At 46.4% G+C, this 17,652-nt stretch overlaps 1 protein-coding gene across 1 annotated transcript in view; it reads right to left on the reverse strand.

The window, feature by feature from the left end:
• Positions 1–981: 981 nt before the first annotated feature.
• The window catches only part of LOC144109417 (ATP-binding cassette sub-family A member 17-like), a 45,164-nt gene continuing 28,493 nt past the window's right edge, over positions 982–17,652 (reverse strand). Inside the window, exons 11-16 of the mRNA XM_077642205.1 lie at positions 13,407–13,560; positions 10,883–11,087; positions 9,783–10,141; positions 7,262–7,435; positions 6,191–6,413; positions 982–1,629 (exon numbers count right to left, since the gene is read on the reverse strand). Of these exons, the coding sequence (XP_077498331.1) occupies positions 1,384–1,629; positions 6,191–6,413; positions 7,262–7,435; positions 9,783–10,141; positions 10,883–11,087; positions 13,407–13,560 (1,361 nt within the window). The 3' untranslated portion in view covers positions 982–1,383. The remainder of the gene's footprint in view (positions 1,630–6,190; positions 6,414–7,261; positions 7,436–9,782; positions 10,142–10,882; positions 11,088–13,406; positions 13,561–17,652) is intronic.

Here is a 17,652-nt window from a genome sequence, read left to right on the forward strand (position 1 = left end):
CTGTTTTTATTATATTTTTAGTTTTATTATGAATATGAGCCGCTGCGGTGGCTCAGTGGCTATGGCACTCGACTGCTGACCCGAGACGTGGGTTCGATCCCGGCCGCGGCGGTCGAATTTCGATGGTGGCAAAATTCTAGAAATCGGTGTACTGTGCGATGTCAGTGCACGTCAAAGAGCCCCAGGTGGTCGAAATCTCCGGAGCCTTTCACTACGCTGTCCCTCATGTCCTCAGTTGCTTTGGAACATTAAACCTCATGAACCAAAGCATTATTATTATATTTTATTATTACTATAATTCCTATTATTAGTAGTAGCAATACAATTCACCAATGGTGTCATAGAGCAACATTTTTAGAGTTTGGTTTTCCATCTTTTTACCCCCTTTTCACCCACACAGTGGTACTATACGGCATTTCTGGTGCTCCGATTTTAAAACTGAGCATGTTCCTCAGCACCCGCTTTGTTAAGTCTCCCGTTTTTGGTTCCCTCGATCAAAGACCAGATATGGCGAGGCTAGACGCTATGTAAAGTTTTCAATGACTTGCCGGATGAATTTTTTTGCTACTTTTATAAATGTGCTAAAAAATCTACTTCATTTGATTTGAATACTGCACGCTTGTATTTCATTTACGTGTGTGTCTGTACATTCTGTTCACCTGTCAGGAACATGTGAACTTTTTGTCGTTAAATTGTTTGATGTATTCTGAGTGCAAAAAAAATTTGTTGCCGCTCCAACTTGCCGGGCCAAGTTCCACAAGCCGCTACTGGCGTATAAGAGCCATGATGAATATTGTAATTACCTGCGGCGGCAATGAAAATATTACATTTTTTTGCAGTTTCATACCGTAGGACAATCCTCGCCATTCGAAATATGGGGCTTTGTAGTATACTGCGTAGTTTTGCTCGAAAACAGGGCACGCCACAGCAAAACCCTTATAAACACGTTTTATTGACAGTCTACAGATCTACAGACTTCTTATAGACTCTAGTGCTTTCCTATAGATATTTCTTTTTGTATATTAATAGTCTACAGACTGTGTAAGACAAAATTCTATTAAAGTGTATGGCCATACATCTATAGATTATCTATAGACTGTCTATAGGGTTTGTATTGCCTACAGACTGCTCTCTAAGGTTTGTCAATAGGGACTCTATAGACTTTATAGACCGAAGTCTATGGACAGTCTGTAGACTGTCTAAAGAAGTTTTTGTTAGGGAAGCGTGCTTTCATTACGGGAGGGTGAGAAATTGCACGTTTTGACAGCCAAAATGGGGGGGAGGCGAGAGAGGGCTAGACGCTGGAGAAGCCCTGTGTAAGAGCATCACCCAGAGGTCACGTTCAGGGGCACACAAGAAGTGAATATTGTTTTCTTATTTCGCCTAGTAGGTGCGGCGGGGCGTCTCGACGCGCGAAGGCAGTCTGCTCAGGCCTCCGCTGAGGTAGTTGTGTGGCCGCACACCCGTGATGAGGATCTGGCGCCGCGCCAGCCCCACGAAGATGTGCTCGAGCGTGATGTCGCAGACCGAGAACTCCGGCAGCTCCTGGTTGCTCTTGAAGGCGACCATCTTGGTGAAGAGCTCACTCCAGCTCGTGTACGTTTTGCCCACGCGGAAACTCATCATCCCCTGGGGGAAAAAATTGCCGAACGTTCATCATCATCATCACCAGCAGCAGCAGCCTGACCACGCCCACTGCAGGAGAATGGCTTCTTTCTTACGCCTTTCCAATTAACGGTGCTCTTTGCCAGCTGCCACCACCGTATACCCCCCTCCACCTAAATTTCTGCCGCCACTGCTACGCTTGCCTTCTCTTGGACTACAGTCTGTTACTCTTAAGGCCCAGCGGTTACCTTGGTTTTGCATTACATGCACTGCCCAAGCCAATTTCTTCCTCTTTATTTCGACTAGGACGTTAACCCTTCAGGTAATGCGAATTTCATTCAGGGACCCAGTAGGCATCGAAACTCTCTTGGACGTCCTGTGGACGTTCAGAATGTCTCTAGGGCGTTTGCAGGACGTCCAGGGAAGGTTCAGTGCTTATTGGGGAGCGCTGGGGTTGTGCGGAATGGTGGGGCCAGTCGGAGTGCTAGTAACTCTGGGTATGAGGGCACACGGTCGCTTATCCATTCATACATATTCACGGACCCATCTATATGAAACAGGATAAAGTCATCAGTAACGACATGGTGTTTGGACCAATCAGTGACTGGAACTCTAGCCCAATTGCGTGTCGTGTTGTCACGATGCCATGCGTGACTTCGCTCCATTCTCACCAATCATACTAACTTTTACACGAAGCCATGCGTAACCTAACTCGAATGTGGCCAATCAGCCACACTGTACCAAGACTGCATGGGTGACTTCACATTGTTGCGACGAAGCAGCGTGACGCTTTGCACCTGCTGCGTTACACGCCGACACCGACGTAGCATAAAATTCACCTAACGATTATGGTCCTCGTTAATGCGTTAGCGCAACGCAGCTGTTATGGGTGAAATGAAATCACTACTTTGCGCAGGGACGGTATTTTCCCGCATAACCATTTTAAGTTATTAATGGTCATTCTTATGTCAGTGCCAACGTTCTTGCTTTTTTCGGATATCGACGTTTAAATCACCGATAAGTAGCATGGAGAGAACACGGCCCCTTATGCAGCCTTGATGATGACGTACCAAATCTGAGAAGTAATAAGAGGCACCTGAGAGATCACGTGAGCGTTGATGTCAGGTTCCTCAGAACTAATGAGAAGCGTCGAAGAGGCCACTGAGTGATGATGTGAAAGGTGTATAATCACGTGATCGGCCCGTGATCACGAAATGCGAGTGACAATGATGTCTTACTCAAACGACGCCGCTCACGCCTTGAGTGAGCCATCAGCAGCTGCGCTGCGGTACGAGAAACGTGGTGTTAACAGCTGTCGCTGTAAAATTCGGCGGACTTTTACCCTCGAGGTAATACGAATTTCAGTGACATCTGGGGTTTTGCGAAAGGCATGATATCAGTCCGAGTGTCTGTTAACTATGTGTATGGGTGTGGGATGCGTGCTGGGCTTATGTCGCTATGTACACGTAGAAGCAGTATTAAAGGGAACGTGGGAGCCCGCGGCGATGCGGGCCGATCGAGTACCAGTGGCTGTTATAAGAACTTCAGGTAAGCCCCTTCGCAGGCAGGACAATGCGTGCGTGCAGTGTTTAGGGCAGTAAGAATTTTAAAAAGTATCTCTGATTTCAAAAGCGGAACGCCCACTGAGAGAGTCATGGCTGTCACGGATAACGGCGGTAGTTGTGGAGTGGGAGGGGGGCGGGGGGCGACTACAGCAACGATGATAATGCCGAATGAGGCACAGACAGCTATTGCTGTAATAGTTCGCAACAGATCACCGCGCGAGCTGCCCAGGTCAGGCTTCCTTTCGCATACGTAGGCCCTTTGTTTTCGGGTTGAGGCCAATTTTCTCAACCAGAAATTATTGGATAAACGTTGGGCCCGATTTTTATTTAAAAAACACTTTCCCGAGCATGTAGCTTCAGTATGCAATTAATCGCTCTAACTGGCATTATAGAAGTTTGTGTATAACTATTAACTTGTGTACAATTCAGTATGCTTGCCTTATTAAACTGCTGGCGGTTATGAACATGTACTCTTGTTCCTGTTTTTTGAAAACACCATTTGTACCTGAATTTCAAGTCGAAAAGAACAGACAAACTTCACTTCTGAATCATGAAAAAAAAAGCTAAAAAGAGAAGGTCTATGAATAATATGCTTTCTGTTTAAAAGTTAATTGCGACCACGAGATATTGTGCTAGGCCGCCGCACAGTGGAGTGCTATACTGTCTTCCTTGGGAGGAGGGCTACAGCATAGCGAAGATGCGCGAAGAAGATTCTTGCCACCAAGATGTTTGGAGAGCAGGTTTGCTCTATGACCGAAATGCAAAGCCCAGGAGTGAATCCTGCGGCCTGCCCAATTTTGAACAAGACCGTATATTCAATAGCGCTCCCTCGACCGACCTGAAAACTATTCTTCGCCATCGAAAGACGTGCAGAGATAAATATGGTGTACGGAGCGCAGGCAGGGCCCAGCAACAAACCCCGTGTCCTGGAAACTTTTGAAAAATATACGACACGATCAATAAAGTAGCACTAAGAAGGATATGATAGCCTGCATATGCTTCCTTCCCTCGACAAAGTTGGAGGCTTACGTGCGTTTAATTGGGCACCATTTCGGACCCAATTCTCGCTTGCATAGGCACACAGGTCATTTACTGCTCGCAGGTTGTGTGGTATAGATATAGGTAATTACAAGACATTCGGGTGAACTGGTTGCTTAGGCTGCGCGGTCAGTGTGCAGTAGCTTTGCACCTCAACTCTTTCCCTTTATAAGAGCAGGTGTTGAATGGTGTCTCTGCCACAGCCAGGTATTGAATATGGTAACGGCCTCCGATCTCTGTGGATTGATCACAGGATAGCAAGCTTGAGCTTTGCGGAATCAAATTTTTCTCGGATAGAAATTTATCCCATCGAAGCCTGGATGTAGAAGCCTGATTCTCGTAGGAAGGATAGAGGCAAAGCCTGTCGGAGATCTGAAGGCGAACCACGCAGGTGTCGAGGGAGTCATTCTCGAAGGCGAAGCAGAAACACTCGGAGAGAAGTTCTGAACAGCGTAAAAGGCAATAGTAGGAAGTGCGGCAGCAAGGCACCAGAAATATCGACTGGTTGGCTGTCGCGTATCCTCTCAAGTAAATACCATGAAATGAAGATCCAGCGCATTTCCATTCCGTGAACGATACAGTGCGTCAACTGCAGGTCTTGTCTCGTGGCTGGTGTGAAAGCTTTTTAAGCGCAAAGCTTCACTATACGCTAGGTAAAGCAGTCGTCGCGTAGGCCGGAGAATGACCTTGAACGACCTTCAGCCCAACCACCTTAGCCGTGTATGACAATATGTGGCACAGTTGTGATGTCGAGCCCCTGAAATTGACCCATGACCTTTATTTTACCTCTGACCTTTGACACTGGGTGACGTTTGGGTCACGTTTGACCTTAAGAACATCCAATGCGGCGATGTGAATCCACGTGATGACATCCGACGGGGGTGTCGTAAGACCATGTGATACACGTCACAGCCACGCGGTGGTGTGGGTATAATAGAACGGCTGTCGCGAGCGTGTAGAGGAGATGCCATGGATGAGCCTCAAACGCTTAGCAAGCGTGCTTGCTTTTTGCTGAATTCCAGGAATTCCAGGGTTGGCCAAGTTAAGCCACTGCCAATTTTTTTAACTGGCGATCGTTGCTTCACAGCTCCTCATAATGCAATCTATATACAGGGTAACACTCACCGCGAGCAGAAATAGTAAATTATTTGCAGGGTGCGGTAACTGCTTGTTCAAACAAAGAAAAGTAAAGTACAATTGGCTTGTATTGAGTGGCTTAAACAGCGATTTTCGCTCCCATCTCAGAAAGTAACCCAAAAGCCAACACACCCCAGGAGAAAATGACAAACGGTTTACGTGGCGTAAATATTGAAGAAAAAATGACTGAAGATGTTCAATTAAAAATGGAATATGTTATCTTACGCGTTCAAAAGCAGTGCTATAATGCATTGCGCCGCACAGAATCGGGGAGATTTTGATTCTTCCTGTAAACAAAAGTGACATGAAATGGCTGATAGGATACTGTACTATACAACGTTACTACATAACACCCATTAACAACTGGAACTGTTCACGTCATAATTGTTCATTACGCTGCTGATGTATACTGTACCGGCCAGTGTTTCTCTGCCTTTCGTTTTCGTGCATTGTTTCTAGATTACCTGAGGGTATTGTACGTGCCAGGCCGTCATCTTGCTGTTTTCTCCATATGAAAGGAGTCGGGACTTTGTCGAGCTGTTTCACGCCAGTCCCGCACTTCTGCTTTCAAGAGGAAACAACAGCTGCTTGATTAGTATAAGCGCACTTAGCGAGGAGAACCTCGCTATAACGAAACGCTTTGTAATGAAATAATGGATATAACGAAGGAATGACGATTCCCCTTGGAAGGTCGGTCAACACGAGCGATAACGAGGCTACGGCTATAGCGAATAATCACCAGGCCCCCTATAACTTCGTTATAAGGTTCAACTCCATAGTTATGAAGCCAGAAGGAAAGAAGGGAGAAGAATATATCACAATGGGTGGAGGTACGCGGGGTGCACCTTGTAATTGTAACCGAAGCTGCACTGGTGGAACTCCTCCTGCATCATGTCTACGAGGATGCGCTGGAACTGGTAGTCGAAGCGCCTCTCCGGCGGCAGGCGCAGAGTGACGATGTAGCTGCGGCCGTACTTCTGGTTCATCTGGAGCGCGTCGCCCAGCGCCTCGATCTTCCCGGCTTCCATGACGGCCACGCGATCGCACAGAACTTCGCAGTGGGACATGCTGCACATACAAGCGACGCGACGGTTCCAGGTGCGTTCCGGCATATCGCCTCTTTTCAAATGGGACGGATTCACAAGGGTTCGTCGTGGTCAGTGTAGAGTCATATTGTGGCCCTTGCAGTCAGGCCCTGCCTGTTGTATTTCCCGTACTCAATGCCCTTATCTGTGCTCTCGTTTAGCAGACAAGGTTGAACCACCGCGGTGTTTAGGACTCACGGCGCTCGTCCACTGAGGCTAAGGCTGGAAAATGGAATCCTGGCCTCGGCGGCTAGATTTTGATGGAGGCACAATTCGAGAACAGGAATATACAAGTTCAAAAACGGCAAGGCGGTCAAGATTAATCCGGAGCCCTCCAATAGCCATGTAGGCCCTCGGGACAATAATCCCGTGGGCCTACATGCAATAAAAGACGGTAAAAAGGGAATGAAGTGTACAGAGTCGATCACACTTGTCTAGAGCGCTCGGGCAGTGTGCAGCAGAGCAAATGAAGTGAAATCTTTTCGCACCTGCTTTGCTAGCGGTAAAGCGCTGGTGCCTGTAAGGTTCACGTGTCTATTCTGCTGCTCTCCAGCGCAATCATTATCAGTGAAAGTCAATACCTGCTTTAGAATTCTGCTTTATTTTCCCCGGATGGAACCTATCGAGCACTCTAGACAAGTGTGATCGACTCTGTACTCTATAGCACTCCCTTTTATAAAAGGAAGTATTGTACAGGACAGCTTACTCCTTTTTAATCGAATATAGACGTATTAATGTTTAGAGTGCACATATCCTATCATACCGTGCCGTAAATCTCCCGTGAAGGAAACTTTGCGGTGGTAACCATGCGTCGACGGACGCGGGCCTTACCGGTGCGAGGTCATGATGATGGACATGGCCTGCGCTCCCTTGAGCACCTGCACCATGCGGATGATCTCGTTGCGGTAGAGCGGCTCGACGTCCGAGTACGGCTCGTCCAACAGCACAACGGGCGGCACGCCCATCACCGCCGCTACTATGAGCAGCATCTTCATTTCGCCGTGGCTGCAGCACCATAGTTTTCAAGCGTTGAAGCCTTTGAGGCGAAGTGTGTGACATATGAAATTACAGAATCCTTATGTCGGCCCTGTATATACAGGGTGCTTCCACTAAGACTACACAATTCTCAACGATAGGCTTTTGAGTTATAACAGTGCTTTTTTCGGCATAGCATTGTCAACGGTGTAGTACATCAGCATACAACTAAGACGTGCTAACTAGCAGGTGGTTAATATTGAATAGTTAACTTTTAACTATTACTGTTAGGCTTCTTAATTATTGAGAGGCGTGTATCCCACTGTAAGTAATATCCATATCAGATTTTAAAAATTCCAAGACGCGGTTATTCTCGGCGCTGTGGCCCAACAAATCATGGCTACATCGCGCCAAAATGCATGCGCTTTCGTGAAGCTTGCAGGCAAAGCAACCTCTCCAGTGCACATAACTCGTCGAAATAGTCCAGATTTGTTGGACCACGGCGCCGGTCGAGGGTAACTTGCGCTTTCGAAATTCTAAAATCTGATATCCACATTACTCACGGTGGGCTACACGCCTCATAATTAAGAAGCCTAACGGTAATAGTTAAAATGTTAACTATTTAATATTAGTAAAACAGCAGCTAGTTAGCACGTCTTAGCTGTATTCTGATGCACTACACTGCTGACTATGCTTTGCCGAGAAAAGCACTCTTCTGCCGCAAAAAGCCTCTTTTTGAAAATTGTGCAAAGTCTTAGGTGAAGCACCTTGTATATCCAAACGTCTGCTGTCACTCGACTTCCGCGTTAACCCATTTGTTTACATGGTCGGCAGTTTCAGTTGCATCGCTAGCTTCATGCCTCTTTCTCTGAGTCTAGAATATGAATTCTCTATCGTAAGTTATTTGCGAGACGTCAGTCACAAGTGTGGTTATATTTTACATGACCTTGTCTGGCGGTAGAGAACGAAACGAGTGGAATGTGCAGCATACTTTGTAGCCGTGCAAAGACATGCAACCTACTGACACTAGAAAACGCCTTCCAGAAAACCCGCAGAGAAAAAAACAGGCACTATTAGGATAGGCCGAAAACATTTAAAAGATCTCTAATCCAAAAGGTCTCGAATAATTTATCTACGAAAAGAGTTTTATTGAGGTGTCAAACCGTGGGCATAAACAGCGACTGCACAGCTGATAAGATCAAAGTTTCAAGGTACAGAGCTGCAGCCAGAGGCTAGAAAAGTATTATATAATCTCATGAATAAGCAGCCTTAGTAACCACCCGAGGCCCACTGTACAGTCTTCGAACCACTTTGAAGAACTGCAGACAGTACTGCGGTCACCTCGGCCATTGCTCGGCCATACTTGCAATGTCCTATACCCTGATACTGTAACAACTGACAAAGTCGCGAAAACTTGCCTCTGCCTGCATCATGAGTCCGGGCTTGTAAGCACTGAATTCAAGGTCACGAATTATGCTAAAGATACGCTAGGGTTGCCGAGAAAGTCCATTCATCATTTTCATCATCCTTCATCGTTTTCTTTCTGGAATAGCTTACCAGTGGAATTTAAAAACACAAGTCCGATATATATGGATACAAAAAGGACCTGAAAAGTCTAATTGTTGATAACAATTATTAAGCTGGTTTGCAAACCTTACAATTAACTGCACAGGGTAAGAATAGCGCTTTTGTGAACTGTGCATTACATGTTCCAATCGCAACTTTACCGATTACTTTTTTCTCGATTGTTTCTTGTTTTGTATTGCATAACTTCTTTAACTATATACTACTTGTATAAACCTATGTTTGTTTGCACATACCTTCTCTTTATTAACTGTACCGCCGTCTATAGCAATAAATGAACAAATCTTCATTGTGTTTTATTATTGTTTCTGTGTATCATTATTTACTACAGTTTCACTTGATATAGGAGGTGCCAATACAGTCGATCACTACGGGACCTCCTTCTGTATAAATTTGTCGATGTTATTTCTTTTCTGTACCAACAAATTAATTCTAATTCTGATTGTCAAGACGACCCAAGGGAGCACTTTTGTGGTGTTGCGCGAAGCCAACAAAGGAGCCGCTGCCATTATAGGACTACTGTTCTCATATATATATATATATATATATATATATATATATATATATATATATATATATATATATATATATATATATATATATATATATATATATATATATATATATATATTGCCACTGCATGGTAAAGGCTGCAAAAGCGCGAGTGACTCCTACACCTATCGAGTGACATCGTTACTTCAAGATCAAGAGAGATGCATCACATACAGGGCTTTGTATGCGGAATATACTGGGCGTCTATTAGAAATATCATTGACGAGTTTGCGCGGCGCACCTGCATTTATTAATCATCTGGTCTTCTTTGAGCCTCCCGACGAGGGACAGTGCGCCCAGCACAGCCTGGCGTCTCCACAAGACACCACGCAGCCTGGCCATCAGATCCAGCAACTCGCCCACCGTGAGTGCCGGCATGTTCGCCTCGCTGATGCCGTCCGGGGCGTAGCCGATGCACTGCTGCCAGGCGCGCAGGTCCACGCCCAGGGAGAGGGCCGCCGTGTGGGCTCCACCTCCCGTGGGCACCTGGAGCCCCACCAGCACCTCCAGGAGCGTGCTCTTGCCCGAGTTGTTGATGCCCACCAGGCCGAGGCACTCGCCGCGATTGAGCAGGATGCTCACGCCATCCAGGACCTTGGCCTAAGAGCGCAGTGCACGGGCGTTGCCACAAGTGACGCTGAATACGATAGCGCTGGATGCAGTGGCGGTTACGAGGAGGAATAGTGAAATTGAAAAGTCCAAGAATTCTTATCAGCGCTGTACAGTGGTTGCTACAAAGACCATGCAAGTTGCCGTCTACTGCGCGGAACGCAACGTGAGACAATCCAGGCATTCAGAAACGCATGTTGACATTGTTAGCACGTGCCCCATGGCAACAAAAATGCGCACGAAATGCTGTGGCAATTTTTTGTATAAGTTTTTTCCGGTTATATTTAAGCCTGATGCTCTGACTTAATCTGAAGCTGTTTTGTCTTTGTTGCCTACCCTCCATCCGCCGCAGTGGCTCAGTGGTTAGGGCGCTCGGCTACTGATCCGGAGTTCCCGGCTTCGAACCCGACCGCGACGGCTGCGTTTTTATGGAGGCAAAACGCTAAGGCGCCCGTGTTCCGTGCGATGTCAGTGCACGTTAAAGATCCCCAGGTGTTCGAAATTATTCCAAAGCCCTCCACTACGGCACCTCTTTCTTCCTTCTTTCACTCCCTCCTTTATCCGTTCCCTTACGGCGCGGTTCAGGTGTCCAACGATATGAGACAGATACTGTGCCGTTTCTTTTCCCCCAAAACCAATCATTGTTATTGTTATTATTATTATTATTATTGCCTAGCCTCCTCTTGTCAAGTAGATACCAGTGAACTCTCGCCACCAGCATTGTGCGCTCACCGGGGTGATAAAGCCTACGGCCTTCTGCATGTTGCGGATAACCATGGCAACGTCCTTGAAAGCCTTGGTTCGGCAGACCTGGTTGACTAGGTTCCCTTCCCTCTCGACTTCGGGGTCCATGCTGACGGCGACGAGCCGGGGGCCCCTCTGCTGCTCGGGTGCCTCGTCGGACTCCTCGCCACCATGAAAGCGGCGGGCCAAGTACCTGCCCGCCGACCAACACGGGTTAGGCAGCCACAACTTTTCCATGCCCACGTTGGTTATCCATCGCACAACTTTTCCATGCCCACGTTGGTTATCCATCGAAATCACGTATTATGCGACAGCACAAGATCCCCATGTCCCCTGTCCACTGCCGGTGTCACACTTTGCCACCTGCCTGCAAGGTTGGCAAGTGGGTGAAAGGGAGAGAGGGAAATCCCCCTCCTCACTTGTATGGTGTGTGCTGTCGTGCATGGCAGCTCACAACTAGGTTCTTGCACGTGCTATCGCAATCTCACAGCTAATCGTAATTAGGCATTCTGAATTTGTTTTTTAGACGCAGAACGACAGCACAGGAAAAAAAACTTTGCAGGACAGAGCGCTAACAACTCGGGTTTTTATTGACAGACCATTTGATTTTATACAGCAGCTCTTATCAACAAAGGGAAAGAAAAGAAATCGCACAAAAGACACATCAAATTAACTGAGATCCCTCGAGGTGGGTTTGCATAGTTCCAATGCTGCTGCTGCGCAAGATATTTGAGTTCTTTTTTTAAAAAATAAAACTGAGAGATTGCTGACATACGTGCTGCCAGCTTTTTTAATCTGACCAGCTTCTGTTACCCCTCTGCCTAGTTGCGTCTTGGACCTGCTCAACACTGCGGTGTTGCTCAGGTGCCAGAGCAGAGCACAGCACTGCGGCGTTGCGCTCTATTCTGTCAGGTTCGTTTTTTCCTGTGCTGTCTTTCTGCGCTTCAAAAAAAAAAACAAGTCCAGTAATGCGCCAACAAGCCTGTAAAAACGTCCTCGTAATTAAGCATCCTGCAAGTGTTTCTTGCATCGTCCAAGGACATGTGTCCTTATGTTTCAGCTGTTATGCTGTGTGTGATGCACTTTACAGGGCTCCACTAGTTTGTGGAGTTTAGTGCTGTGAGAATACTTAGGGAATTGGTTCAGATGAAACTGTTTTCTATTCCCTTGTTATCAATCCAAGAAATTGATGTGCACTGCCGTATTCTTATTTTCTTCCAATTAATTTTATTACCGCCATTTTGCTGCAAAATGACGTGCACCAAGAAAACTGAACACTGACTGTAGTAGAAAGTCGACGCCGACTAAACAGGAGGTTTCTACACCAATAAAACGGGTTAATTATTCATTGTTTGGTGGCATACGGAGTGTGCTGAACAGGCTTAAGAATTTTTTTTTGTCAGGAATTCAATGATATATAAAGCAGCGTTACATTTCACGAAAGTTATTACTGACAGTGAAGCTGTTAGGGGAAAAGACGGAGAATGTTTTTTCAGCACCAGTTACAGTAGTGTAAATAATTTTTCAGGACTCTAGGACTTCGCGTACTGCTATGGCGTGCTATATACTTTCGAATGAACTGTGCTCTTATGATTTCAAAAACAAATAAAATTAGACTGACGCACTCCGCGTCCAGTGCGGTTCTGAGCAAGGCTGTAGTAGTTACGAGTTTGTCAAAGCATCAAACTCAGTTGTCGGCTTCCTGCGCATCGTTTCTTGCGTACCATTAGTGGCTGCGCGCTCAGATGCGTATAGTAAAAAGCCTTATAAAACCGTCGCCTAGCCAGAATTATATCCGCATACTGCACCTTTGTTGTATTACGTTATCATTAGAGGGCTCTGTGCAGCGGAAAGGGCGAGCTTTCAGTGGCAGGTGTACCAGGCGGCAACCTGCCCACCAGGCTACGAACGAGCTTAGCTACTACTTATACGAACTTAGTATACCACCACGGATATAATGAACCTTAGTATCCCACCTCGGATAAACCGAACTTTCGTGTCTGTACCTCGGATGTAATGAACTTAAGTGTGTTGACATCGGATACAGCGAAACTAAATGTACCACCTCGGATATAATGAACTTTAATGTGTCAACATATAGGATATAACGAAAGTTGGCTGCTAATGCATTGAAACGATCCACTGCGGATCACCCGTCTGTGTGGATCGCCTCAGAATATTTTATTTCTGCATGAAGCTGCCGATATGATCGTTCACAATCATTTGTAAGTTTTCTATTAGACGCCGCAATCCGATACCACATAGATTAACTTTCCATGCTTACTGTCTGAGAGCTATTTGTATATTTCCAGAGGTCTCCAAATAGCAAGTTCCTGCGCGGCCGTCGAGTTATTAAGCCTATTTTGTCACGTGCCGTTCAAAAAGAGTTCCATAAGAGAAAACACGTCTAAAACCTTAAGAACTATCTTGCTCGCAAGGGTTGGCCATCCAGTTTGAGGGCTCCTTGCTTTTAACATAAGCTCGTCTCAACTATCCGACGTCCGGTGCTCACCAACGCAAGTTGTAGAAGGCCTGCGCATCCGCCAGCGAGAGTATGGCCAGGTAGAGCGTGCCCTGGATGACCATGCTTACGGCCTCGTAGAAGCCGGTCTCGTGGAACGGCTGCAGCGGGTACAGAAGGCGGGCTGTCTTGTTTTCAGCTTTTGCTGCGATGTACACGGGCATCATTATGGTCGCTAATAGGACATCATGCGGGAGCGCTACCGATACTGCTTCAGGCTACTGCGCCGGTAGATGTGGCGTTGTAACGTGCACAATGTACGCCGCTGCATGGTTAGCAAAACAGGATGTATGACTATGTTTTTCATTACTGCGTTCCTCAGCACCTCTTTTTGCATCAAGCGTGGCTAAATTCTAAAAGTGAGTTCGCAGTTCAAACAGAGGCGTCGAGTATAGTCACGTGATCTTTTTTTAATTTTTTTTTTGAGTAGTCACGTGATCTTCGAATGATAAGCTGACTTGGACGGCTGCATCCTCGCGTTGACGCCATGGAGCAGGGTCACGTGTCCTGCGCTGGTCACGAACATCCACGGATACAGCGGATATGATCTTCTAACAGACCCGCTGTAAAGAGTTCTGTGCAAAACGCAAATACACTCCGCATTTTTTTAAACAAAATGTGACGCCCTCTAGAGAGTGGCGAAAATCCGTCTGCTACTGGTTCAAAAGAAACGAACGAGGGATATGCAGGCGCAGTCTGGTTACTCGGGAAGCCAGCTGCGTCTGAGTGACAAGTGTGTGACTGACAGCTACCGCCATCTGTCGCATGCGCCTGTCACTAACATGAACTACGCATGCGCAGTAAGAGCAGGCGGTTTCATTTTCAAGCAGTAAAGCTGAGAAGAGGCGCGCATATGCGCAGAGCGGCCTTGTGAACAAAGGAGGAATAGGGCGTGGGATGTTGGTAACCAGTACTGCCATATATATATATATATATATATATATATATATATATATATATATATATATATATATATATATATATATATATGTATGTATGTATAAACGTATTTGGTTGCTAGAGGTAAAATGCAAAGTTGAGAAACGCTTCATTTATCTATAGATTTATTTTGAGCCGAACAAATCATGAGAAAGGAAAGGCTGTGTCCGAAACGTCGACTCAAAATAAATCGATGGTTAACTGAAGCGTTTCTCAACTTTGCACATATATAACGAAAAGCGTTCAGCTTAAGTTAGGGACAAGACAGCGAGCCATGGAAAGGAAAATGATAGGTGTAACGTTAGGAGACCAGAAGCGGGCCGAGTGGGTGAGGGAACAAACGCGTGTTAATGACATCTTAGTCGAAATCAAGAGGAAGTAATGGGCTTGGGCAGGACATGTAATGCGAAGGCAAGATAACCGCTGGTCCTTGAGGGCAACGGAGTGGATTCCAAGAGAAGGCAAGCGTAGCAGGGGGCGGCAGAAAGTTAGGCGGGCGGAGATGAGATTAGGAAGTTTGCGGGCATAGGGTGGGCGCAGCTGGCAAAGGACAGGGTTAATTGGAGAGAAATGGGAGAGGCCTTTGCCCTGCAGTGGGTCTAGTCAGGCTGATGATGATGATGATATAAATGTATTTCCAAGTATTTACACTGCACTGGCCGCAGATCGTTGTAGTAGGCGAAAAATTAAAGCGCGTGCAATTTGCAGCCATGTACACTAACACGTTCGACATCTGCCTTTCGATATGATAAAGCTGCGAATGAATTAATCCCGAGTGAACATAGGAGCAACTCGGCTAATCTCCCGTTAGTTCAGAGGAGCGTCGCTCAAGCTGCAGCCAATGGGAGGGTGAACTTGGCCAAACCTGGCACAGCAACAGCACATGCAGAAAAAAAAATATTGCCGCGACTGGGTTTCAAGCCCGCAGCGACGCGAACAGATCACTTTACTGGCCACTGCAATAGGAGAGGTGGAGGACAAAAACTAGAAGCACAAATACTGGGTGTGTTCAGTATAGGAGAACCCGTTGGTCGCCATCATAATCCGGCCCCCCTCAACCAACGATATGTGGTTGAGGAGACTGCGGCTATGAAGGGTTGCCTCCCTGCGCTCATAATGTCGCATCGGGATTGCTGTCCAAGTCTGGGTTTTCTTGATAATCCCAAACTGCATGAAAGTGTGTGCCAACTGCTCCACAGAACAGGCAGGACGAATCGTATGTGTCTATCAAGTAGGGATTGGGAAGAGAATTAGTTTGTTGTCGCCTAATTATGCGCTGTTGAAATTTGCTAAGGGTTTTGTGAAAAAAAGGATATTTCCTACTTATGATCTTATAGTAGTCCGTAATTTCTGCGTAGCTTAGTAAGGGTGAGGGGTTGTTAAGCACTACGCTATCGCCGCAGCCAGTCGCACCTCGCGGCATACTGCAACACTCTTCTTCTTCTTCTCCTCAAGTAATATGGCACATACCCACGGGGGGGGGGGGGGGGGGGGGGATTGACCAAGGTATAGAGTAGAATGCCAATGAAGCATTTGCGCGGGGAAGGAAACGTCAGAAGACTGAATCGAGATAAAAAAATTGGAAAAATAAAATGAATTCAAGAAGTATGAGTCATCCGGAATAGAATCAATGTAACCTTTTTTGGACATGCGAAAGAATTTTGTATATAGCTAACAAGATAATCGATTAGTTGCACTTATGTAATCGTGAAGTTAGCCGCATACACTGCTTAACGGGAATCCCTTGGCACTCGCACCGAACGATAGAAGAACTGTAAGAGACAGAGGCAGTCCTAGTCTCGAAAGAGGAACCTCCAGATATTGCTTTCTCTGAACCGCGAACCGCCGGTAAGAGAGGAGAAAATGATCGATTGATTCAACTTGCCCACATGATACAAAAAGGTTTGTCGCAGCGAACCCGTACCTGCATAAGTACAAGTTTAAGTGAGGGATTCTACATCGCAGGAGCGTCATGGACACTTCACAAAGCCTTGACTTATACACCACCGGATATTCCATGGGTACTTTAGGTGTTGAAAGTCCACGGTATTGAGCAACGGATCACTCAAAGTGGCTGAAATATGTTGGAACCGCTGGAAACGTGAAGCTGCTAACAGAATGAGGTGAGGGACGGGATATATTACAGGTGCGCTGAGAGCTGACCTTGCCAATAAATCAGCCACCTCGTCAAAATAGACGCCTGAATGCCCAGGTACCCAGACCAAACGGATCTCGCGCACTGTGCTCGGAACAAAAAACCTAAGTGAACGAGTCAAGAAAGATTTTTCCGAATTTTGGAGAGAGACAATAACTGAAAGGCAGTCTGTGAGAATAAGAACCCGTGCGACATGTCTGGGAATTTTGAGAAGAGCCAAACCAATGGCCAAAAACTCTGCGAAGAATATAGGAGTATAATCAGGGATACGAACGGAGTAGCTCCAAGCTAGATCCTGCGAATATATGCCAATCGCCGCCTTCTCACAGCTGCCGGAGGCATCAGTGGAGAGAACAGTATGATGTGGAAAATTCTGTAGGTGATCAGAAAGAAGACCATTTAGGGTATGTGCGGGCATATGCTTCGCATTGGACGAGAAAATAAAGTCGTAATAGAAGACGGGATCAGCTGCGTGTCAGCAACTCGTTGCAAGGAGATCAGATCAACCTGAAGCGGAGCTAACAGATTCTGCGTGAACCTAACTTGCGGAAGCTGATAACGTGGCCAGTGATTAGTCAAAAAAAGGTGTGGTTGGGATACAAAAATTGGAATACTAACACCTGGGGCCGGGTCAAAAGACTTGAGGAAAGTACGCACTGTTAGAAGTTGGAAGCGGGAATAGATGTTGGGGATACGGGCTTCCAGATAAAGGACAGCGTTGGAAGCTGATTTTGGGAGCCCGAGGCATAGCCGTAGGGCACGCCTTTCCAGTAAGACTAATGGCTGCAGCTTGTAGTTCGCGCTACCAGAGAACAAGGGGCAACCAAATTCCAGAATCGGTCTCATATAAGCCTTATAGAGCAACAGTAGCGTGTCACGACGCATGCCAAACTTTTTATTTCCAACTCGGGTCAAACGACCCAGTGCACGTTCCCCTTTAATAACATTATTCTTAATATGGTGTCGCCAGTCCAAATTTTGGTCATAAGTAACACCTAGGTATTTAACCGACTCCACCTGCGGAATTGGAGTGGAGCGGTAGGATAGCGAGATGTACATAGGAGAGTCGGGTGGAAATACCAGCACGCCACATTTGCTGACATTAAGTGATAAATTGATGTGGTCCAACCAGACTTCAACAGC

Source organism: Amblyomma americanum, chromosome 11 (genome assembly GCF_052857255.1).
Source record: "Amblyomma americanum isolate KBUSLIRL-KWMA chromosome 11, ASM5285725v1, whole genome shotgun sequence".
NCBI classification, from domain to species: Eukaryota; Metazoa; Arthropoda; class Arachnida; order Ixodida; family Ixodidae; genus Amblyomma; species Amblyomma americanum.